The sequence below is a fragment of the Oryctolagus cuniculus genome, chromosome 6 (assembly GCF_051225735.1).
Source record: "Oryctolagus cuniculus isolate XC-2025 breed Fujian yellow rabbit chromosome 6, ASM5122573v1, whole genome shotgun sequence".
Lineage (NCBI taxonomy): Eukaryota > Metazoa > Chordata > Mammalia > Lagomorpha > Leporidae > Oryctolagus > Oryctolagus cuniculus.
The window spans coordinates 117,083,978-117,105,382 of record NC_142872.1 but is presented as its reverse complement, the minus strand read 5'-3'; the positions used below and the strand labels follow the sequence as shown (position 1 = coordinate 117,105,382).

The following is a 21,405-nucleotide window of genomic DNA, read 5'->3' as shown; positions in this document are numbered from 1 at the left end:
TTGCCATCTGCTGGTTCACTCCCCAATTTGCTGCAACGGCCGGAGCTGCACTGATCCGAAGGCAGGAGCCAGGAGCTTCTTCTAGGTCTCCCATATGGGTGCAGGGGCCTAAGGACTTGGACTATCTGTTACTGCCTTCCCAGGTCATAGCAGAAAGCTGGATTGGAAGTGGAGCAGCTAGGACTCCAACTGGCACCCATCTGGGATGCCGGTACTACAGGCAGCGGCTTTACCTGCTATGACACAGCACTGACCCCTAACTTATTTCTAAGAGTCACGGCTTATCCTATTATCTCCCTCTATTCTGTCACATATTTCTTCCAAACCAAATCTCTTAAACCCAAGAATTGGTGATAGTACTGTTCTTAATTACATGTAAAATCAAAACAAAAGCTGAACAAAATTCTGAAGCAAAATGAGTACTCTTTTCTGAATTGTAAAATTGTTAAAGAATGACAATAAGAAGAACAAACAAATGTTGATTTAACTCATTTATCTTTTATTCTTTTGGCAAACATCAGATAATATGAGCAAAACTATATTGCTCATTAAAGATATACACATTCTTTTTTGCTTTATACAGTTGTAAACATATTTAAGTGGATAAAATTCTTGGCTAAAGACATATTCCAGAACTCTTGACATATACTCTTCTCAGTTAAGACAAAAGAAAGCTTATATAACTTCCATTAGACCATCATCATACAGCAAAACTGAATTAGTACATGCTGCTTTTGAATTAACATCTGCCATTTTTTAAAAGACTTTTTGGTTATTGTTAAAATGATATTTACCTGAAGTTTTATGGATCAGAAGCTGATCACACAAACAGTTCATAACCATACTGGTCATTTAAAAATTTGTTAAAATAATAAAAATGCAAAAATAAATAAATAATTAAGAAAATTCCAACTCTCCTTGTTAAAGAAAAAAAAGCTACCAGTAAGTTTTCTTTCAAATATTTTAGATAAAGGTGAAATTTACAAGTAGACTACATTATACTTTTACTGTTTTAATACTGATATTTTCTGTAAAGTGAAAATATCAGTATTAAAACAGTATTTTCATTTTACAGAAATATTTTCATTTTACAGAAAATACAGCATTAAAACAGTAAAAGTATAATTATTATTTCAAAATAAACCCAAACCCTTTAGCATTTTACAATTTAATTCTTTTACAAATTTCAGACCCCCAAAAGTTGAGATCAAGTGTCACAAAACAGGCAGCCCTCAGAATATATTTTGTTTGTCAGGCAGAATGACTTTTTCTTCTCTTAAATTGTAGTGCCTTCAGGAAGTACTTGCTCGCTCTAGTTGACTGCAGTCCCTACCAAGTTTCCACATTGTCAATGTGATAGGCAGGTGAGACTGACACCCCATTTTCATATTATAAACCCAATGCTTACTTACAAAAAATTGGTTGTGTTCATGGAGCAAATGTCTTATGTTACAAGCATGATGATAAATCTTACTGTTGTATTTCTAATTTTGGGAAAATTCATCAAACAGAAAATATCTCAATTTCTTACTACTTTAACATAACAAATTATCAGACACAAGTATGTACGGGTAATATAGAATGGATACTGTTATGAGTACCTAAAATCTGAACTACACAAATCATTCCTATAGAAAACTATTGTATACCAACATTACTGCAGAGGTCATGGCTCCTGACAGTGCTGTCAACATAAAAACTCTCAAATTTTTGAGCTGATGGAAAGGTGACATTAATAAGGCTAATAAAATAACAAGTAACAAAGGTCTTCATCTAATCTTAAAGTATAAAGCATAAAGAGCCGGCGCCGTGGCTCAATAGGCTAATCCTCCACCTTGCGGCGCCGGCACACCGGGTTCTAGTCCCGGTCGGGGCACCGGATTCTGTCCCGGTTGCCCCTCTTCCAGGCCAGCTCTCTGCTATGGCCAGGGAGTGCAGTGGAGGATGGCCCAGGTGCTTGGGCCCTGCACCCCATGGGAGACCAGGAAAAGCACCTGGATCCTGGCTCCTGCCATCGGATCAGCGCGGTGCGCCGGCTGCAGCGGCGGCCATTGGAGGGTGAACCAACGGCAAAGGAAGACCTTTCTCTCTCTGTCTCTCTCTCTCACTGTCCACTCTGCCTGTCAAAAATAAAATAAAAAAAAAAATTTAAAAAAAAAAATTTAAAAGTATAAAGCATAAAGTGAGAAATCCTGTAAGATAAATTGGAAAAAAAAAAAAAAAGAATGAAATAAATGTGGCCTTGGACCCTTTTTCCTGCACAAGGTACAGAATAAGAGAGGTTACAAAATGTTTCTTGGTGGAAAAGGCTACAGACAGCAATGCAAGGAAACATATACATACATACACATACACACACACACACACACACAAATACAAAAATCTGTAGTTACAAAAAGAAGCAAGAAATGATGGTACTAGCTCCAATCTGAAGTTTGAAAAACAAACAACAACAAATGAATTAGAAAAACAGTAATCTGTTAGCTCTTTCTGAAGTCATACACAAATAAAAAACTGATCTCTCATTGTTTAGGTTTAAACCTGACAGGGAACACCTATTTGCCTTTGAATTTTCTCTTTGAAGTTAATGACTGATTCTCATCTGAATAAATATTTTTAAGTTTTTAATTATTAAGGTAAGTAAGCTTCTTAACTGCACTCAAATAGGTTTATATCAAAAGCTTCATTGCATTAATCCCCTCAATACCAAGGTTACTACAATCAAGTTCATTTTATAAGCATTAATTACATTTGCTATCACCATACTACAATATTATAATGATAAATGACTGAGTCACTTCACTTCTTCAAGAAAAATTACATTGAAATTGTCACTTTGAAAGCTTTCAGTAATGAGGAAAAAAATGAAAAACATTTAAAATGCATTCCAACACAAGGCAGGATGTCCAGGATCCTAAATAAATAAAAGTATCAGCAAACAGGGTACCATCTTGGTCTGTCAATGATGTTCTCCACAATGGACTTACCAATTTTCAGAGTAACACTAAGAAGACAGTGGTGAAAGCTGATCTCTGACATATTTCTCAAAAGCCTGTTAGTAGCTTTAGCATAAAACTGGTTTAAGGTAGTTGTGTTTTTCAGTAGCATTTAGAACAAACCCAGCACTTGACAGGAATACTCAGCTTGGCACACTGTGCTAAAACACAGTTGTATAGCATTTTGCAAACTAGCTGCAATTTTCAGTAGCTGTGTTCACCAACTGTGTAACAGAATTGTAATGTTCTCCTAAGCCATATGCATGTCTCATATATCTGAAATGAAAAAAGAAGAAATTAGTAGATTTGATCAAAGTAATTTATTATATATAAATGCTTCTTGTGTAAATAAAACAAGGCACTTTAAGTTACTTAGTCCATGGGAGAACCACTCAGCAGACTACATGAACATATTTATTAAGAGTTCATAGGGTGGGTATTGTGACACAGTGGGCTAAGCTGCTGCTTGGGACAACCACATCCCATGTCGGGTGCTAGGTCAAGTTCCAGCTACTCCCTGCTTCCAATCCAGTTTCCCCAAGAATCTATCAGGAGACAGTGGATGATGGCTCAAGCACTTGAGCCCTTGCTACCTATGTGGGAGACCAGGATGGAGATCCTAGCTCCTAGCTTCAGCCTCTCATGGCCCCAATTATTTTAGACAGTTGGGGAATGAACCAGCAGAAGGAAGATCTCTCTTTTTCTCTCTGTCCCTTCCTGTCTGTCACTCTGCCTTTCAAATAAAATAAATAAATCTTTAAAACCAAAAAAAGAATTCAATACCATCTGAAAAGTATCAGCGTCAGGAAGATCTGGTTCAATCATCACAGGGAAAATGGAAAAGCTGAGATGCCGAGTGCTCAATAAGCTTCCATTTTTACCTCAACCCAAGCCATTAATGACTATCTTAATAGGATTAGCTAATAAACATTAAAAGCAACAGCAAACATTTTATGCTATATTGCAGAGATTTCTCAATTATGTAAAATATTTTTACAATATGAAAGAAAACCTCTAAACAAGAAACTTGATATATTTCAGTTTTACACTTGTAAAATTTTAGCATTGTTAATGTCAAACTAGAATATACAAACTAATCCTAAAACTTCAAAGCCTTTAAAAATTACCTTATTCTTAACTCATTATACAAGAATAAATCACTAGCTTAAAACATTTCTAAATCATAAATCTTGACAATGCTTTCTAGTTTTGTAATAGCTTTATACCGTAAAATAAGCAGAAATAAGTTAGCTATTGTTTTTGATTGATCAACATATAAAACCTAAATTTTTTCATATTTCTTTTTGTCTTAATTATGAAAACCAAACAGCAAACATTTCTAGGTACTTACACAAGTATTAATGGTTTTTTTTTATATTCTTCACCAACTACAATAGGAAGAGAATCCGCCTGTATTATTTCTATTGGAGTTTGCAAAATGTGAGATAGAGCTCTTAGCTACAGGGGGAAAAAAGTATATTAGTAAGGAAAATAAAAATATAAATTTTATTCAAGTCATAAACTAGTGAAATGCATATGAACAGGGCAAATGAGGAGGAATGTGCTCTGTTTGTCACTGTACACCAAGACCCTGGCACAGTCAGCATTTTATAATTATTTGTTGAATAAATAAATCTAATGCTTATTAAATAAAATACAGAGGTTCCTAAGCCCTCACCAACAGCTTTTTAAAATATCAATGAAATTAATGAAGTGGGTTTGATAAGTAAATTGAGTTTAATTTTTTTTAATGCTTTTTATTTATTTATTTGAGAGGCAGAGTTAGAGAAAGGGAGAGACAGGGAGAACCATCCCCTAGTTCACTCCTCAAATAGTTGCAATGGCCAGAGCTGGGCCTATCCAAAGACAGGTGTCAGGAGCTTCTTCTGGGCTTCCATGTGGGTGCAGGGGCCCAAGCACTTAGGCCATCTTTAACTGCTTTTCCAGGCCATAAGCAGAGAGCTGGATCAGAAGAGGAGCAGTTGGGACACTAACTGGCGCCCATATGGAATGCTGGTGCCACAGACAGAGGCTTAGCCAACTAAACCATAGCACCAGCCCCGACTGGCCTTATTAAACTAGTCTTATCTGCTTTTGAGTAAGCTTGAAAATTTCTATAAAAAAATTTTTAAATGCTCAAGCATCAGACCAAATCAACTACAATGCGGGGGGGGGGGGGGGGGGTTGGAAGGCAAACCAAGATTTTTTTTTAAAGCTTTTTGATGATTCTAACATATTTTTTTTTTTTTTTTTTTTGACAGGCAGAGTGGACAGTGAGAGAGAGACAGAGAGAAAGGTCTTCCTTTGCCACTGGTTCACCCTCCAATGGCCGCCGCTGCAGCCGGCGCACCGCGCTGATCCTGGCAGGAGCCAGGAGCCAGGTGCTTTTCCTGGTCTCCCATGGGGTGCAGGGCCCAAGCACCTGGGCCATCCTCCACTGCACTCCCTGGCCATAGCAGAGAGCTGGCCTGGAAGAGGGGCAACCGGGACAGAATCCGGCGCCCCAACCGGGACTAGAACCCGGTGTGCCGGCGCCGCAAGGTGGAGGATTAGCCTATTGAGCCACGGCGCCGGCGATTCTAACATATAAACGACCAGTGCTGAGAACTTCTGTAACTGTCAAGGCAAAACTAGGATGAGGTATAAATGAACTGTACTTCCTTTTAAGGAATTTCCAAATGATAAATACACAACTTTAAGTAATTTTACACCACACCATATACAACTAGAACCCATACATATAAATAATGGATAAATAATGGTTAATAACAAATATTAATGCTAATATTTTTTAGACTTACAATGATCAAGTCCTCTTAAATACTATATATGTATTAATTCAATCTTCACAACAGCTTTAAGAGATAGGTATTATTATTATTTTAAAGATTTAGAGTCTGAGGGAAAAAACGGTAAGAGATTTATCAAAGTCAGGTTTTGGGAAATGAACTGACTTGTGCTGAAATAAGGAAATCTGTCTCTGGAGTCTGAGTTCAGAAACAAATCAATCGTTAACAGTCTTCAATCATAGTACCTTGGCTTATATATTTGGCCCAGTATAAGGACATCCTATCAACAACCTTGTAAGAGGTTTTGAAAGAACATAATAAACTACTTCAGGAATCTGCAAGGTGGCAAATCTAATCCCATATTCTACCTTCTAAAATATTGCTTTGAGGCACATTTTCTAAATTTAAAATGACATTTTTAAAAAACTAGTGCAGAATGGAGGGTGAAAAACAAGTTCTGGGAATCTTAACATCCCTGCTAACTCTTTAGAAATCACATAGATTTTTCTCTTTAATACTTCAAATTTACTCCATTGCGATAACAGCAACTCTTACTTCAAATGAATTCATAAATGAATGGCTTATGGGTAAATATCCTGCAAAGAATGTTTTGAAAAGCTTTTCTTGATTTAAAAAGAATTGATGAGGTCTCTAATACTCATAAATTTGTGATACTTGTAGGAAAATTCAACCATCTTTATTCCTAATTCAGTCACGAGAGGCTTACAAAACTAATGGACACAGTACCCTCTAGTGGAGAGGTTCCAAAACAGCAAGATGTGAGAAATATCTAGTAACAAGATGTGAGAAACACTCATGTCACATCTTCAAGCAATAGCTTCTGGAACTGAAATAGTCAAACCTGCAGACTACTCAAGATGACTGATCATCATTACATACTACTAAATATGACAGTGCCAGATTCACTACTTTAGCTTATAAACTTTTATGCATGTACTCCCCTTATTTAACCCATTAAGCCTAAAATTTTCAATTCTGTGAATATTTCACATAATATTTATTGCAAAGTTACTAATAAGTGGGATATATATTTTTAATTTAAGTAGTTAGAGGATCCTACAAACATTAGACTATGGAACATAACAGGTTAATGTTCATAAATGCTTGATTGCATACATCTACAGGAGTTTTACTATCCCATTCAATAAAGTTAAGAAATGAGTTTGGGGCCAGCACTGTGGCTTAGCAGGTAAAAGTGCTGGTTCGAGTCCTGGCTGCTCCACTTCCGATCCAGATCCCTGCTGTGGCCTGGGAAAGCAGTAGAAGATGGTCCAAGTCCTTGGGCCCCTGCACCAGTGTGAGAGACCCAGAAGAAGCTCCTGGCTCCTGCCTTTGGATTGGAACAGCTCCAGCCGTTGTGGCCAGTTGGCTAGTGAACCAGCGGATGGAAGCCCTCTCCCTTTCTCTCTCTCTCTCTCTCTGCCTCTCCTTTCTGCGTGTAACTCTGACTTTCAAACAAATAAATAAAATCTTAAAAAAAGAAAAGAAAAAGAAATGAGTTCAGGAATTTGGCTAACTCCTCCAATCTCACAAAACCGAAACACAGGGAAAAGCAAACACCTGAACCTGGGAGTTCTCACCTTCAGTCTTTCTAAAACATCATAGGCTGCTTTACCATAAGTCAGCTCACTTTTCTATTTTATGTATTTAGTTTTAATGAAACAAATAGTAAGATTTTTTTTTTTTTTTTTTTTTTTTTTTTTTTACAGGCAGAGTGGACAGTGAGAGAGAGACAGAGAGAGAAAGGTCTTCCTTTGCCGTTGGTTCACCCTCCAATGGCCGCCGCTGCAGCCGGCGCACCGCACTGATCCGATGGCAGGAGCCAGGATCCAGGTGCTTTTCCTGGTCTCCCATGGGGTGCAGGGCCCAAGCACCTGGGCCATCCTCCACTGCACTCCCTGGCCATAGCAGAGAGCTGGCCTGGAAGAGGGGCAACCAGGACAGAATCCGGCGCACCGACTGGGACTAGAACCCGGTGTGCCGGCGCCACAAGGTGGAGGATTAGCCTATTGAGCCATGGCGCCGGCACAAATAGTAAGATTTAAATAAAAAAAAAAAGTACAGCTAAAACAAAATCTTAACTCCCTACAAATGATCTGTTTTATTATTTTATTACATATGAATTAATGCATCCACTACTGCATTCAAGTGGGCCAGTATTCTGGCATAGTGGGTTAAGTCGCTATCTACGTGGCTGGCACACAATATGGGCACCAGTTCAAATTCCTTGTACTCCACTTCTAATCCAGCTCCCTGCTAATGCAAGTAGGAAAGCAGTGGAAAGTCCATGGGCCCCTGCATCCATGTAGAAGACCCTGAAGCTCCTGGCTTCTGGCTTTGGCCTGGCCCAGCACCAGCCATCTGGGGAATAAACCAGCAAATGGAAGACTTCTCTGTCTCTCTGTGTAACTCTGCCTTTCAAATAAATAAATCAGACACTATGAAATGGGAATTCAAAACATAATTGTGGGGCTGGCCCTGTGGCACAGTGGGTTAAAACCCTGGCCTGAAGCGCTGCCATCCCATATGGGTGCCGGTTCTAGTCCCAGCTGCTCCTCTTCTGATCCAGCTCTCTGCTGTGGCCTGGAATAGCAGTAGAAGATGACTAAGTCCTTGGGCCCCTGCACCCACGTGGGAGACCCGGAAGAAGCTCCTGGCTCCTGGCTTCAGATCAGTGCAGCTCCGGTCGTTGTGGTCACCTGGGGAGTGAACCAGTGGATGGAAGGCCTCTCTCTCTGTCTCTACCTCTCTCTGTAACTCTGTCTTTCAAATAAATAAAAAATAAATCTTTTTTAAAAAGAAAAAGCCATAATTTTAATAGATGTGTTATGATAGGATTTGATTTATAATTTCACATTAAAAATATTATTTACTATTTCTGATGTAAAGGAGAAGTTACTTTTCCAAAAGTGATTTTCATCAGCTTAGCTACTAGCGTAAATTTAAATCTTCAGTTTCAAAAGTCCAGAAAATCAAATATATTGCCAGTAGCAGGATCATAAATGAAAATAACAAACAACAAATTTTCATAGATGAAATACTAGTTTCTCCAACACACAGATCTAATACTGAGCTATTCAAAATAAAATAGTGCTTCACTTCCTCAAGGTACCTCTTTTAATCAAAAAACCCAAGAATGTTAATTCCGTATTTCTTTGTCAGTAGGGAAGGAGCAAATATAAAAACAAAGGAGTCTTCAAAGAGAAATTGGGATCAACTGAAAAACATCTGAAACCACAGAAGGGATTTCGAAATAATTTAAGGATCCACAGTCACTCTGAATAATTACAAACTTACCTCAAGCTGACCTCCCCATGCAGCTGTGTTTACAATATCATCACAGTACTTTCCAAACTCTTCTGTTAAGAACAGAGCAGAATTCACACTTAATAATTTTCCTAACTCATGTTACAATATCCCTTTTATGGTTCCCACAATTCTTGGTGAAAATGTCCAAATTATAAACATCCTCCTTTCTCTACCAGAACCCTCCAGAATTTAATCTACTTCTCAGATCCAACCTAATTCACCCCAAATTTCTGCTACCTTTCCACCCAAGAACAAAGCAATCCACTTCAGTTTCTCTCCCTCAGCCAAAGCCCAGAGACTCACCTCTATAAGAAACCTACTTCTCTTTGTTTCAAGCAATGACCCACAAAATTGCTATCCTGGTCATTACTTTGATATGAGTTTTGAAATTCAAATACCACAAAAACTAAAATATTCAGCCTCTATATAATTAGGATTGTTCTAAGACTCTACAAGAAATGTGAGAAGGAAATCAGGGCAGATGTACAAATGAGTTGAAACTCTCACCAGAGATACAGCATCAAATAGTGCCGCCACTTGTTATTTTGGAAGCACTTACATGATTTGTATCAGTACCACTTCTACAAAGAAAGGGCTTCTGGGAGGAAAAATAAAAGACCTAATCAGAGTTTACAATGGATATAGCTTATATACACATTTTTTTATATAGCATGTTAAGTTTAAAATTGGCCACAAACATCAGAGATGGGAGAGGAAATATGGGCAATCTAGAAGAAAAGTATGTCCTAAATATGTCTCACATACTCAGTGTCTAGCACACCATGACCTCCAGTAACCATTACCTGAATGAATAAAGATAACTAAGTCGTTTGAGTTTTCTCCGACTCACCACAAATGCCCTACAACTAGCAGCACTGAGAAGTTTTAATGATCATTCTGAAAATACATTATAAAAGAGCCATTTTTTATGTTAAGAGATACAGAAAAATGTTTCATGGGCCCTAGCAAATTCTGGCAATTTGAAACATAGCAATGGGCCCAGGACTGTGGCATAGTAAGCATCCCATATGGGCGCTCATTCATGTTCTGACTGCTCCTCTTCTGATCCAGCTCCCTGATGATGGCCTGGGAAAGCAGTGGAAAATGGCCTAAGTGCTTGGGCCCCTGCATCCATGTGGGAGACCCAGACGAAGGTCCTGGTTCCTGGTTTCAGATTGGCTCAACACCAGCTGTTGTAGCTATTTGGGAAGTGAACCAGTGGATGGAAGACCTTTGTCTCTCCCTCTTTCTGTCTCTTCCTCTCAAATAAATAAATCTTAAAAAAAGAAAAAACAGCAATGATCTAAAACAGCAGATGTGTTACTAAAACAGCAGATGTATTAGATATATTAACATTGATAACATGACACCTATGGAAAATAAATTGTCTATAGAATTAGTTACGTCTGCAGTAAATACTTCGTATCTTTCAACAGAAACCTTAGCCCATACACACTAAAGGAGACCTAACTGACAATCAGTGCTCACTCTTACCTATTTTGTATCATGCCGTACCTTCCTTTCATGAGGACAGCCTCCATCAAAGGAAAGTCAACCTGAACCTTCCCCTGCCCAATCTGTCCTGGCCTTATGACTTGTTCCCAGTGGATAGTGCCAACCCTGCTACATTCTCCCAAAGATGAACTTTCCTCTATTCTATTCTTGACTGCCTGGAAGTCCTTTCAGAATTTTACTTGCTTTCTCCTCAATTGCTAGGTATGCATTTTGTCATAACTGTCAGAAGTACTAGAGAGAATAAAGCAGGTTTCTGGTCTTAAAAATCATACTTTATGCCAATACAATCTTTATAATTATGCTCTAGAGAGAATAAAATTAAATCTCCTAAAGTAAAATATTAAAGGAGGAATTAGTTTTCCTAAGCATTCTCTGCTTATGGTTTTCAGACCCATCATATAAGGTTACTTCAAAAAGTTCATGGAAAGTGGAATTAAAAGATAAGTTTTTTTGGTGCAAAAATTTTTTTAAATTCATGCAGTTTTTCATAATATATATTTTCCATGAACTTTCTGAAGACCTCTTGTATACTTTCAGAGACTGGCCAAAGTTTACCTTCCTATATGCTTAATTTGTTATATATGAATTAATACTATTCTTTTTTTAATAGCAATGATTAAGACTATTACTATTTTATCTTATAAAACCAATTAATATATTTTAACCACAAAGTGGTTACATACTTAAGGTATGTTAATGAAACAAAATGTATCAGCACCTATTAAAATTACAGAAAATAATTCTGCCTAAATTTTGTGATTTTTTTCCTGTAATGACTATACAGGCTTTTCTTATGCTCAATCCCAGGAAGCACTTTATTAAAAACAACCACAGCCACAACCACCAACAGCAACATGACAAAGAAAAATATATCACCTGAAGTATACATATTTCCGGTATTAGGGTTTGTTAGAAATGGCAGGAAGTCTTCCACATGGCTCTGCATATATTCAGCGGTTTGACTTCTTAATGCAGCCACAGTCACAGCAGAATCCTGTTCTTTCAGTTGATCTTCAATAGCTCTATACATACAGTGGCCATCTGACGGAATCTGTTTAATTTCCAATTGTCTAGCTGCCAATATTTGAGCAAGTTTTTCACTTTCTATATGTCTGGCTCCAGATAAGTTTTCAATTTCAGCTTCTGCTATCCTTTCTTCTCGCTCCTTCTCCAGTGCAGCTTTTTTGTCCTAGGAGACAATGTACAACAATTAATTCATATAGTGATTAGGCTCATTCTCACTAAGGAGACTGAAATGTAATATTCTCAAAACTTTTTGGCATTTTTCTCCCTTCTCCCACAAGCATGATCATATTGATCATCTCATCACTTGTATAATTTTCTACACAATGGGGTTTGGCATTGTGGTCTAATGGATTAAACCACCACCTGCAATGCCAGTATCCCGTATGGGGCCAGTTCAAGTCCATGCTGCTTCACTTCCAATCCAGCTCCCTAGTGATGTCCTGGAAAAAGCAGTGGAAGAGGGCCCAAATGCTTGGGCCCCTGCTACCCACGGGAGAGACCCAGGAGCTTGTTTCGGCCTGGCCCAGCCATCTGGGGAGTGAACCAGAGGATGAGGAGCTCTCTCTCTGTCTGTCCCTCTCTCTGTATAACTCTTTCAAATAATTAAATGAATCTTAAAGAAAGAAAAGTCTACACTATGAACTACTTTAAGAGACAACTGTCTTACTCATCTGTGCGTTTCTTATACCTTGCTCTGTACTAGTACTTAAGAAAGACTTTGAATCCTTCTTTGAAGAGTATGTAAAAATTATAGGTCAATTTCTAAAATTTGTATTTACTGACTTCAGAGTAATATCTCAAGACTGAAAGACTAAGTTATCCTAGACTTTAAAGCACAACATTATCATATTTAAGCACTGGATAAACCAAGCTTCTGGGTAAACCAAGTGAGACATCAGTATTCGCAAGCTTTTAGAAGGTCACAAGAAGGGGGCCATTTGGGGAGTGAACCAGCAGATGGAAGATCTCTCTCCCTCTCTGTAATTCTTTCAAATAAAAACAAATAAATCCTTAAAAAAAAAAAAAGGCAAGGGGTATAGGCAGGCACACGTTTTATCTAGTTTTAAATAAACTGTGTGTATTTACACTCACACATATTTAATAAAAGGATAAAAACATTCACCTTTATAAAAAATTACATTACAGATAGACTAAAGTTCCCTTTAAGGATCAGTGCCATTACCATGCCCAGTCCAGAGGTTTTGTATAGATCCTTCTAGACTATTCTTCCATGTATTCTAATAAATACATACTGTAGTAAAACTCACAGAAAATGTTTTGTAATAAAAATGATATATATTACATCCTGCGATTTGCTTTTGTTATTCAAGTGTCTTAAGAGATCTTTCCACAGTAGCATACACAAGCATGAGGTGGGGTGAAGTCAGCGAGAAATGTGTGACACGAAGGATGACAGGAGATGGGATGGGAAGGCTGGGGAAGGAGATTCCCAACACCTCAACTAGTAAGGATTAAAAACCAGAAAGCAATGTATGTTTTATATCTAAAAACAACTGAAAGAGCTAGCTAGCTAGGATACCAGAGAAAAGTGCCAAAGACATAATGCTGGGGGCAAAACAAGATAGCTATACAGTTAATATATATTAAATCCATGCATATACAGCACACACACAGAAATATATACACAAAATATTTGTGCATTTCTCTGGATGAGAGAATTATAAAATAGATTGTTTTATTTTGGTGTGTGTGTGTCTGTGCTTTTCTGCTTCTTTCTAGAAGATTGCTTACCATGAGTACGTTTTACTTGTACACTTGGGGGGAACTGCTCTTCAATTATGAGAATAAAAACAGTTCATTAGTAGTAAAGTACAGTGAAGGATTTCACAAACAAGAGTAGGGAAAAAATAGACTCTCATAACCCCATCTAATTCCTCCTTGAAACAGACACAAATAGGTAGGTAGGCAAACTTCAATTAAATTTATTGCCAAATATTTGTACTACTTGCACATTATGTGTCATGCTAGGCTTCACCTTGAGTGATTCGTAAGTTTTCTGAGTCAAAAGCAGTAATAGCTTCCTAATAAAACCTAAGTCTCTTTAGGTAATTTTTTCTCTCCCAACTCTAACCATGACAGAGGTAACAAATTTATTTTACTGCATACCTACAACTGTGGATTACAGAGACCTAAACTCTTAAAAACACAAGCTGGCACTATTACTTTACGAAAGACTAAATAAAAAGCAGTTTTAGAGGGGAGAGGAAGAATAAGCACCTTAGAAATCATCTAATCCAAACCCCCTCATTTTCCTCTTCTGAGGAAACAGCACGCAGAAAGATTTCCAAAGGCCACACAGCTGGTTACAGCAGAGCAGGGACCAAGGGTAACACTTCTATGCAGGCACCTGAATCAGAATAAAAGTCAGAGCACATGGGAGCTGCAGTTAATGGTTATTTATGGGAAGAGGGGACCTGCAAAACCATGTAAGCCTCTAGAATACTAATTCTACTCATTCTATTTTTTTCCTAGCAATGTATGGTTTCCCAGTAGCACTAGGCACTTTGGTTTTTACAACCACAGTACTGGAGATAAAATGGCACCAATAAAATCTAAAGAAAATATAAAGAAGATTAAAATAGTATGTAATTCAAAATACACCACTGGTGAAACTAGAGTTGTATTGACATAAAGGAAAAACTCAGAAGGATGTTAAACCTGGGTTTGTATGGAATTCTCAATATATCTTTGAAACTACCTGTCTAATCTTTCTCATTTATAACATAAAGTGAACTGGATCTCATTCTAGTTCTCAAATTCCAGTTTTGAAGCTCAGTTCTTCTAAGTTCTACTTTGGGCTCTTTGTATCACACCAAAAAGCTTCTAAGTTCTTTGAATTACATAAAATATGCCAATGTTTTTCTAGATTAAAAATAAGAGATACGCTCAACAATGCTCCACAATGCTCTCACAATAATCTATACAAGGTTCTGTCATGTTTTTCTTCCAGAGCTGTATGTATCTTTCCTAAAGAGAAACACTTCTAGTTAATTGACCTTTATGCCTTGTGCCTTTGGCAAAAAGATAAGTTCCAAATAATGAAATACCCAGTTGTTCACCCTGTTTTCAGATTCCATTTTCTTATATATTATAACCTTTTTGTTTCTAATATAAATAAAGTATGTTTTATATTGCAGTATATTTTTATAGTGTATGTGTTCTGTTCCAGAATCCCATTAATTTAACAAAATAATAAGAAATTTAGGGCATAATTTCTAGTGTATTTTCTCTGCCAACTATTAGGGCAGCTGACTATAAAAAAGATAACCAAATTTTTTGAGCATCACTGGAAAAGGCATTAGTTTCATTTAGGAAAAAAGTAACAAAATTTTTGAGTAAGGAGAGGGAGTTTTGTTTTTGTTTTGTTACCCAAGGGTCCAAGTGGGGATAACCAACTTTGAATAAAGACAAGAGGGAATTGCATCCGTACATTTTCAAGAATTAAATACGCTACTATAAGATGTATCAATTACTAAGTAAAAGTAATTCCAAAAATTATCTTATTATGCTACTGCCACACAAAAAATCTATGTTTCAGCTTTGATCTAGGGAAGCTAGATGACAATTTTTGCAGGGCCAAAAAAAAAAAAAGAATGAATATCAAAAGCAGAGAGTTGAACTAGACAACCTGTAAGATACTGTGCAATCTAAATTTCATGATTCCAGGAAATTCACATAATATTTAATTAAAAATAACATTTTATACAAGCACCAGAAATGTTTGACTATTTGCAACTTAACCAAATTTCAAATATAAAAGACATTGCTCTTGGGTTTAATTTTTTTAGAGATATACTGCAGTATTTAACATAGTAAAAAACACTGGCATTTATTGATCCATCAGTTTTGAAGGGCTTATGTTAGAAATGCTGGCAATAGTATATTATTTAATACGTATAACTCTATGAAGTGGGTATTATTTTCCCCCTTTGTATAGATGTGAAATTGATGCTTAAAGAAGGTAAAACTGTAAGTAAAATTAAAACCTTAACTGTCTGACACTAAACTCCATACTCAACTATATTATGTACTACTAAATGATAAGATGCAAAGCTAATTTTAAAATATGCATTCAATTGCTCGAAAATATCAAATACTAGTAAAATAATCCCTGGGACTAAAAAGAATGAAATTGAATCTTTTTTTTCTCTTGCAAACTGAAAGGATCTTACTTATATAATCTCATTTCCATAATACTGAATTGATTAATTTGCTACTTCCAACAAATTAGTTTCTTTATAAAGCTACATATTTCTCTGAGAATTTTATATATACATATGTATCTTGTTTAACTTCCAATCTATTTTCTATTACTCAATACTATGGTTTTTAACCAGGTTTGTACATTAGAATCACTTGGATCCACACTCTGAAGATTCAGAACTAAGTCTGGAATAATATATTTGTAAATAGAAAAGAAAAAAAATCCTTTGCATTATCACTTTCTATGTAAACTTCAAGCTAGACACGCTTTTTTATATTGTCTCAGTCATATTTTTCCTCTATAAAATGAAGACAAAAAAATCCTTCTCGCAGGATTATTATCCAGAGAAAATGAGATAAAAGCAATCTGGTATAGCATCTTGCACACAGCAAGTGCTTAATACATATCATTTCAAATTTTTGACAAGAAACTCCATTCTTTTATTCCTCTTCCCTTTCTATGCAACACCTGGGATACGGAGCACATAGCACAAACTTATATACTGGTGACATGACTTTCATACCCGTCTCTTTTGTGCTTTTGATATCCGTGGTGGCTGATTCTCAAGTACCAAGTTGGAAATGTTAACAGCAACAGAATCTATCTGAAGGAAACAAAAAGCATTAACATGTCAATGGAAAGTACTTTTATTAATGAAAGTATTAGATTACTAAATTATTACTGAAATTCACAAATATACCCAATCCTATATTTGAAAGTTCAGTAACAGCACCAGACATGGTATTAGACAACATGGTTTTGTCTGTTTTCTCATTTTTACGTGAGACTTTGTCAGATACTCGAGAAGTGTCCCTGTAGTTCTTCAAAGATGATACTCATTCCGCAGGTTTTCCTTCCTTTTACTGCAATAATCTAAATATTCCCTCCTGTCAGTGCCAATTCATTCAGTTCTTCACTCTTCTGTTTTCTGAATGTTGACATTATAGGTTGACTATCCCTTATCTAAAATGCTTAAAACTAGAAGTGTTTTGGATTTCAGGTTTTAGAAATATTTACAAATACATATTGAGATATATTAGGGACAGGGCTCCAATTTAAACAAAATCCCTTCATGAGTGATATACACCTTATACATGGAGTCTTCACATAATATTTTTAGTACACCTGTATTTTAACCGTGAACTCCCCTTCATCTGAGGTCACATGTTGAATTTTCTACTTGTGGCAAATTAAAAAGTTTTATAATTTGGAGGATTTCAGATTTAGGATTAGGGATATTTAATCTGTATAACATATAGATCCTGTGCTGCTTCAGTCCACTGCACTACTACTTTCATAACTTCAAATGTGGCAGCAGAGGCTTCTGCCTTAATTAGCTAGAGCTGATGAGCAATCATTCGAGGCCCTTGTAACAAGCTGAGCTTTTCCTATTCTTTCCTATATACAAACTGATAACTACAGAAAATACAGTTAATGTATATAACATCATTAGATACTACAATGAATTCTAATATTCAAATAGCTATTACCTGTTTGCTGAAATAAGACAAAAGATGATGGTCTACTACCAGGATGAGTAGCTAGTATTTATTACAACTTTAATTTAAGCTAAATATTTTTGTAAATATTTATTTGAGAGGCAGAGAGAGAGAGAGACAGAGAGAGAGCGAGCGAGCGAGCTCCCATTCATTGGTTAGCTTTCTAAATGCCCACCAAACCAAGCCTAGTCCAAGATGAAGCCTAGAGTTGGAAACTCAATCCAGGTCTCCCACATGGGAAGCAGGGACCCAGCTACTACAGCCATTGCCTACTGCCTCACAGGGTGTGCGTTAGCAGGAACGTGAGCTGAGCCAGGACTAGGACCCAAGCACTCCACTTTGGGATACAGGCATCCCAACCAGCATCTTAAACACAAGGCCAAATGTCTGCTGCATGTTAAGCTCGTTTTCAGTATGACACATACATAAAATGAATCAAGGCCTCCAATACACAGAGACAGAGCTCTCAAAAAGTTACATCCCAAACAATCAAAATAACAATCAGAAAAAGACTTCAAAGCATTGTAATTAACTTTAATGAAATAAGGCATCTTCAGATTTTTTGAAGTAGGACCAACACTATGGCACGTCACAGGTTAATAAGCTCCTACTTGTAATGACTACATCCCATAACAGCATACTGGTTCAGGTCCCATACTGTTCTGCTTCTGATCCAGCTTCCTCCTAATGTGCCTGAGAAGATAGCAGGCAATTGTCCAAGTGCTTCTGCCCCTATCACTCATGTTGGAGACCTGAATGGAATTTCTGGCCACTGGTTTCAGCATGGTCCAGAAACTGTTGCAGCCATTTGGGGAAGTAAACCAACAGATGGAAGATCTATCTACCTTCCTCTCCCCCTTCTCCTGCCCCACCCCTTCTCTGAGAGTTTGTCTTTCAAATAAACAATTTTTTTTTAAAGCTGTTCAGAGGAATCAGTTAAAATTCACAAACTGCCATATTGACAACAGGCAGGATACAACAGAGAAGCAACTGAAAACAAAAGCAATGGCATGGAATTTAGGCAGTATTCTGAAAGAAAACCAATTTAAGTTAATGAAAAGATTATAGTTCTAAGTAGAATGAGAGTTTGTATTTTAACAGTTGGCAAATACATATCTTAGGAATCAAATATTTTCATAGTTGAAAGACTAAGAAAAATATCTGAAAACTGAAAGGCCTGAGAAAGCGAACAAAACAATCTTACGATCAGAAAAGAGAAGCAATTAGCAATACCACAATCATGACAACAAAATTAAACACCTATAGCACCATGTCATGTTACAAGAAGATTAAGTATAATAAAAGCAAGGAAGGCCAAGGAGCTTGATGACGAAGCTAACAGTTAAAGAAAGAGACGAAGTTTTACAGGACCAATGTAAACCAGTAGACAGGCTGATCTCCCTGTCAACAGTAGACCAAAAGTGAGCCAAACAAAATGTAATTATGCCAGATATGATTTAGCATAGACCTAAGGATTTTCTATCAAATGTAGAATGAGGTTGTAGAGGTTATCATCCTTCATATCCAAATCCATGCCATAAAATACCTCACTATACAAAGTATTACGGAACTCAGTATTCACGCCCTGATCATTCTGATTTTTAACTATGCCTTTGGCACTGAAGAGCTCTTATAGCTTCGAGACAAAAAATTATTAATCTCTCTAAGCCTGTTCCCACTTGGAAAATGGGATCATCTACACTCACTTCTTAGGAAATGCCTCAATGTTACTGAGGATTAAATGAAATAATGCATGTAATATGCTAAACAAAGTACTTAGCGCACGCACATACACACGACATACATAAACAATGAAAAAACAGTAGTTAAAATGATGAAAGTTAGCATACTTTCATTATACCAAGAAACATCAATAAAATCTCATTCATTATAACTTGTTCATAAAGTACTTTTATAATTTAAAAAATGATCTCGGGGTGGGCCTTTGGCCCAGCGGTTAAGATGCCAGCATCCCTTATCTGAGTGCCAGGGTCAAATACTGGCTCTGCTTCAAATTCCAGCTTTCTGCTAATGCACATCCTGGGGGGCAGCAGGTGATGGCTCAGCTGGGTCACACCTCCAAGAGGGAGACTAAGAATGATTTCCTAGCTCCCAGCTTGGGCCATCCCAGCACCTTCTACTGGTGGCATTTGGGTAGTGAACCATCTCTGTTCCTCTGCCTTTCACATAAAATAAATAAATTAATAATTTCGGCCTGATATGATGCAGATCAATTAAGCTGCTACCTTCCATTCCAGCATCTCATACTGAAGCACAGTTTGAGACCTGGAGGCTCCACTTCCAACCCAGCTAGCTCCCTGCTAATGCTTCTAGAAAGCAATAAAAGATGGCCCAAGTATCTGGGCCCACACCATCCATGCGGGCGATCAGGATGAAATTCCTGGCTCCTGGCCCAGACCTCACTGTTCCAGCCATTTGAGGCATGAACCAGGGAATGGAAGATCTCTGTCTCTCCCTCTCTGCTGCTCTGCCTTTGAAATAAATAAATAAAATCTTAAAAAAAAAAAAGGCTCTTACATTTATTGTTGAATTTGTTTCTTTTAAGAATCTGTGGATCAGATGGCAGAGGTATGCGTATTGTCACACTATATGTGATGAAAGGTGAACTAATGAAAGATTAGCTAACTTTGTCCAAGTTCCAGTGGCAATTTTGCAAACAGAAGTCTCATCTTCCAACTTCCATTTGGTGAAGCTTCCTCTAGACCCTATATCAATCTGCTGGTTTTTCAGTAAGTAAACAGGTTAAAAAAAAAAAAATGGTGTACTCCTTTCACTGATCTACTGATCTCTCATACAAAAACACTACCAGGTAAACCTGGTCACAAAAATACTCATGAAAGGTGATATTCTTTTCTCTACCAATTATATGATTTTATACATCAATAGTTTAACAGAGGGAGACAATGTTTTCAAATGCTGCAGGCAAAGACGAACATTTTTCACATACCTTGTTCTTAGAAGTCAGCTTCAATTGCTCTAGTTCCTCTTTGTGTTTCTGTTCCAGTTCTTTTTCCAACTTAGCAACATCTTCAGTGAGTTGCTTCCTTCTCTTTTTGTCATTCTTGGGAACAGCATTTTTCATACCCTGAATTTTGGCTGCAAAGTCACCCAAATCATTATGTCAGAAACTCAAGAGTAAGGAAATGGTGAACAGGAATCAATAAGGAAATGATAAAGGGAGGGGGTCTAGAAAAGAATAAATTATGGAAGCAAAAGGAGGCATCACAGTTAAAAAAAGGGGGGGGGGCTCAGATGAAGCTGAGAAAAAAATATATGTTCAGTAACTTAACCTTGAATTTATGTGCATTGTTTGGCGACACAGGAGAAAAAAAAAAAACAAATTGGCTGAAGGTCCCAGTCTTTTAAGTATCCCTTTTGAGCCCTCCAAACCGAGGTGAGGACATCGGGCGGCGAGGAGTAAGCGGCAGGCCTCCGAAGAAACTTGGGCTGAGGAATTACGAGGCAGCCGAAGCAGGAGGGGAAGCAGGGAGAAAACGACCACCTGCTGCTCTGGGGGCAGTCTTGGGGGATCCAGATCAGTACACGCTCCCGAATCCGCAGAACCCACCCGCCACGCGCCCTGCCCAGGGCCCGGGAGACGTCTAGATTCCCACTTCCTCCCCCATCACCTTGCAACTCCTTCTTCTCTTTACGATGCCTTCTCACCAGCTGCTCCTCTTCATCAAGTTCTTCTGTCGAGACTGCCTCCATGACGCCCAGGTAGCCCAGTACACGCGAGAGACGGAAGCTGCAGTTCCAGCGAGCAGGCACCTTCAACCCTCAACCTTCACCCGGGGCCCCATTGGCTACGGCTGGACGTCAGCCCCGCCTTCAAGGCGGCACCAGACTTACACCGAGCCATTGGGATGAGGAGTAACCGGAATGGAATTCTGCGCGTGCGCACGACCGTGGCGCGGCGCTGAGGGGAGGAGTGGCAGGGGAGGAGCGTGAGGGCGCACGGAGGTGTGGCTGGAGTTTGCAGCCTGGTGATTGAATGAAGCGCT

The 21,405-nt window shown here is 37.8% G+C and overlaps 1 protein-coding gene across 3 annotated transcripts; it reads right to left on the bottom strand.

Annotated features, from left to right (window-relative positions):
• Positions 1-478: 478 nt before the first annotated feature.
• Positions 479-21,183, bottom strand: OTUD6B (OTU deubiquitinase 6B). Of its 3 annotated transcripts, XM_008255722.5 has the most exons (7): positions 21,031-21,183; positions 20,349-20,497; positions 16,405-16,485; positions 11,507-11,819; positions 9,104-9,165; positions 4,348-4,454; positions 479-3,272 (listed from the first exon to the last, which is right to left on the bottom strand). In XM_008255722.5, exons 1-7 carry the CDS (start codon positions 21,110-21,112, stop codon positions 3,188-3,190), a joined length of 879 nt encoding a protein of 292 aa, XP_008253944.2. In that variant the 5' UTR covers positions 21,113-21,183; the 3' UTR covers positions 479-3,187. The 3 variants fall into 3 exon arrangements, with proteins under 3 accessions (XP_008253944.2, XP_051699840.3, XP_051699841.1); XM_051843880.3 differs by lacking the exon at positions 4,348-4,454; XM_051843881.3 differs by lacking the exons at positions 20,349-20,497; positions 21,031-21,183 and adding an exon at positions 13,895-14,024.
• Positions 21,184-21,405: the final 222 nt, after the last annotated feature.

Excerpts from the sequence above, each read along its gene's own strand:
- OTUD6B (XM_008255722.5), bottom strand. The coding sequence starts at position 21,112 with ATGGAGGCAGTCTCGACAGAAGAACTTGATGAAGAGGAGCAGCTGGTG. Across the intron at positions 11,820-16,404 it reads CAAAAGCACAAAAGAGACGG|GACAAAAAAGCTGCACTGGA; the intron begins GTATGAAAGTCA and ends ATTGTCTCCTAG. Across the intron at positions 9,166-11,506 it reads CGGAAATATGTATACTTCAG|AAGAGTTTGGAAAGTACTGT; the intron begins GTGATATATTTT and ends TGTTCTTAACAG.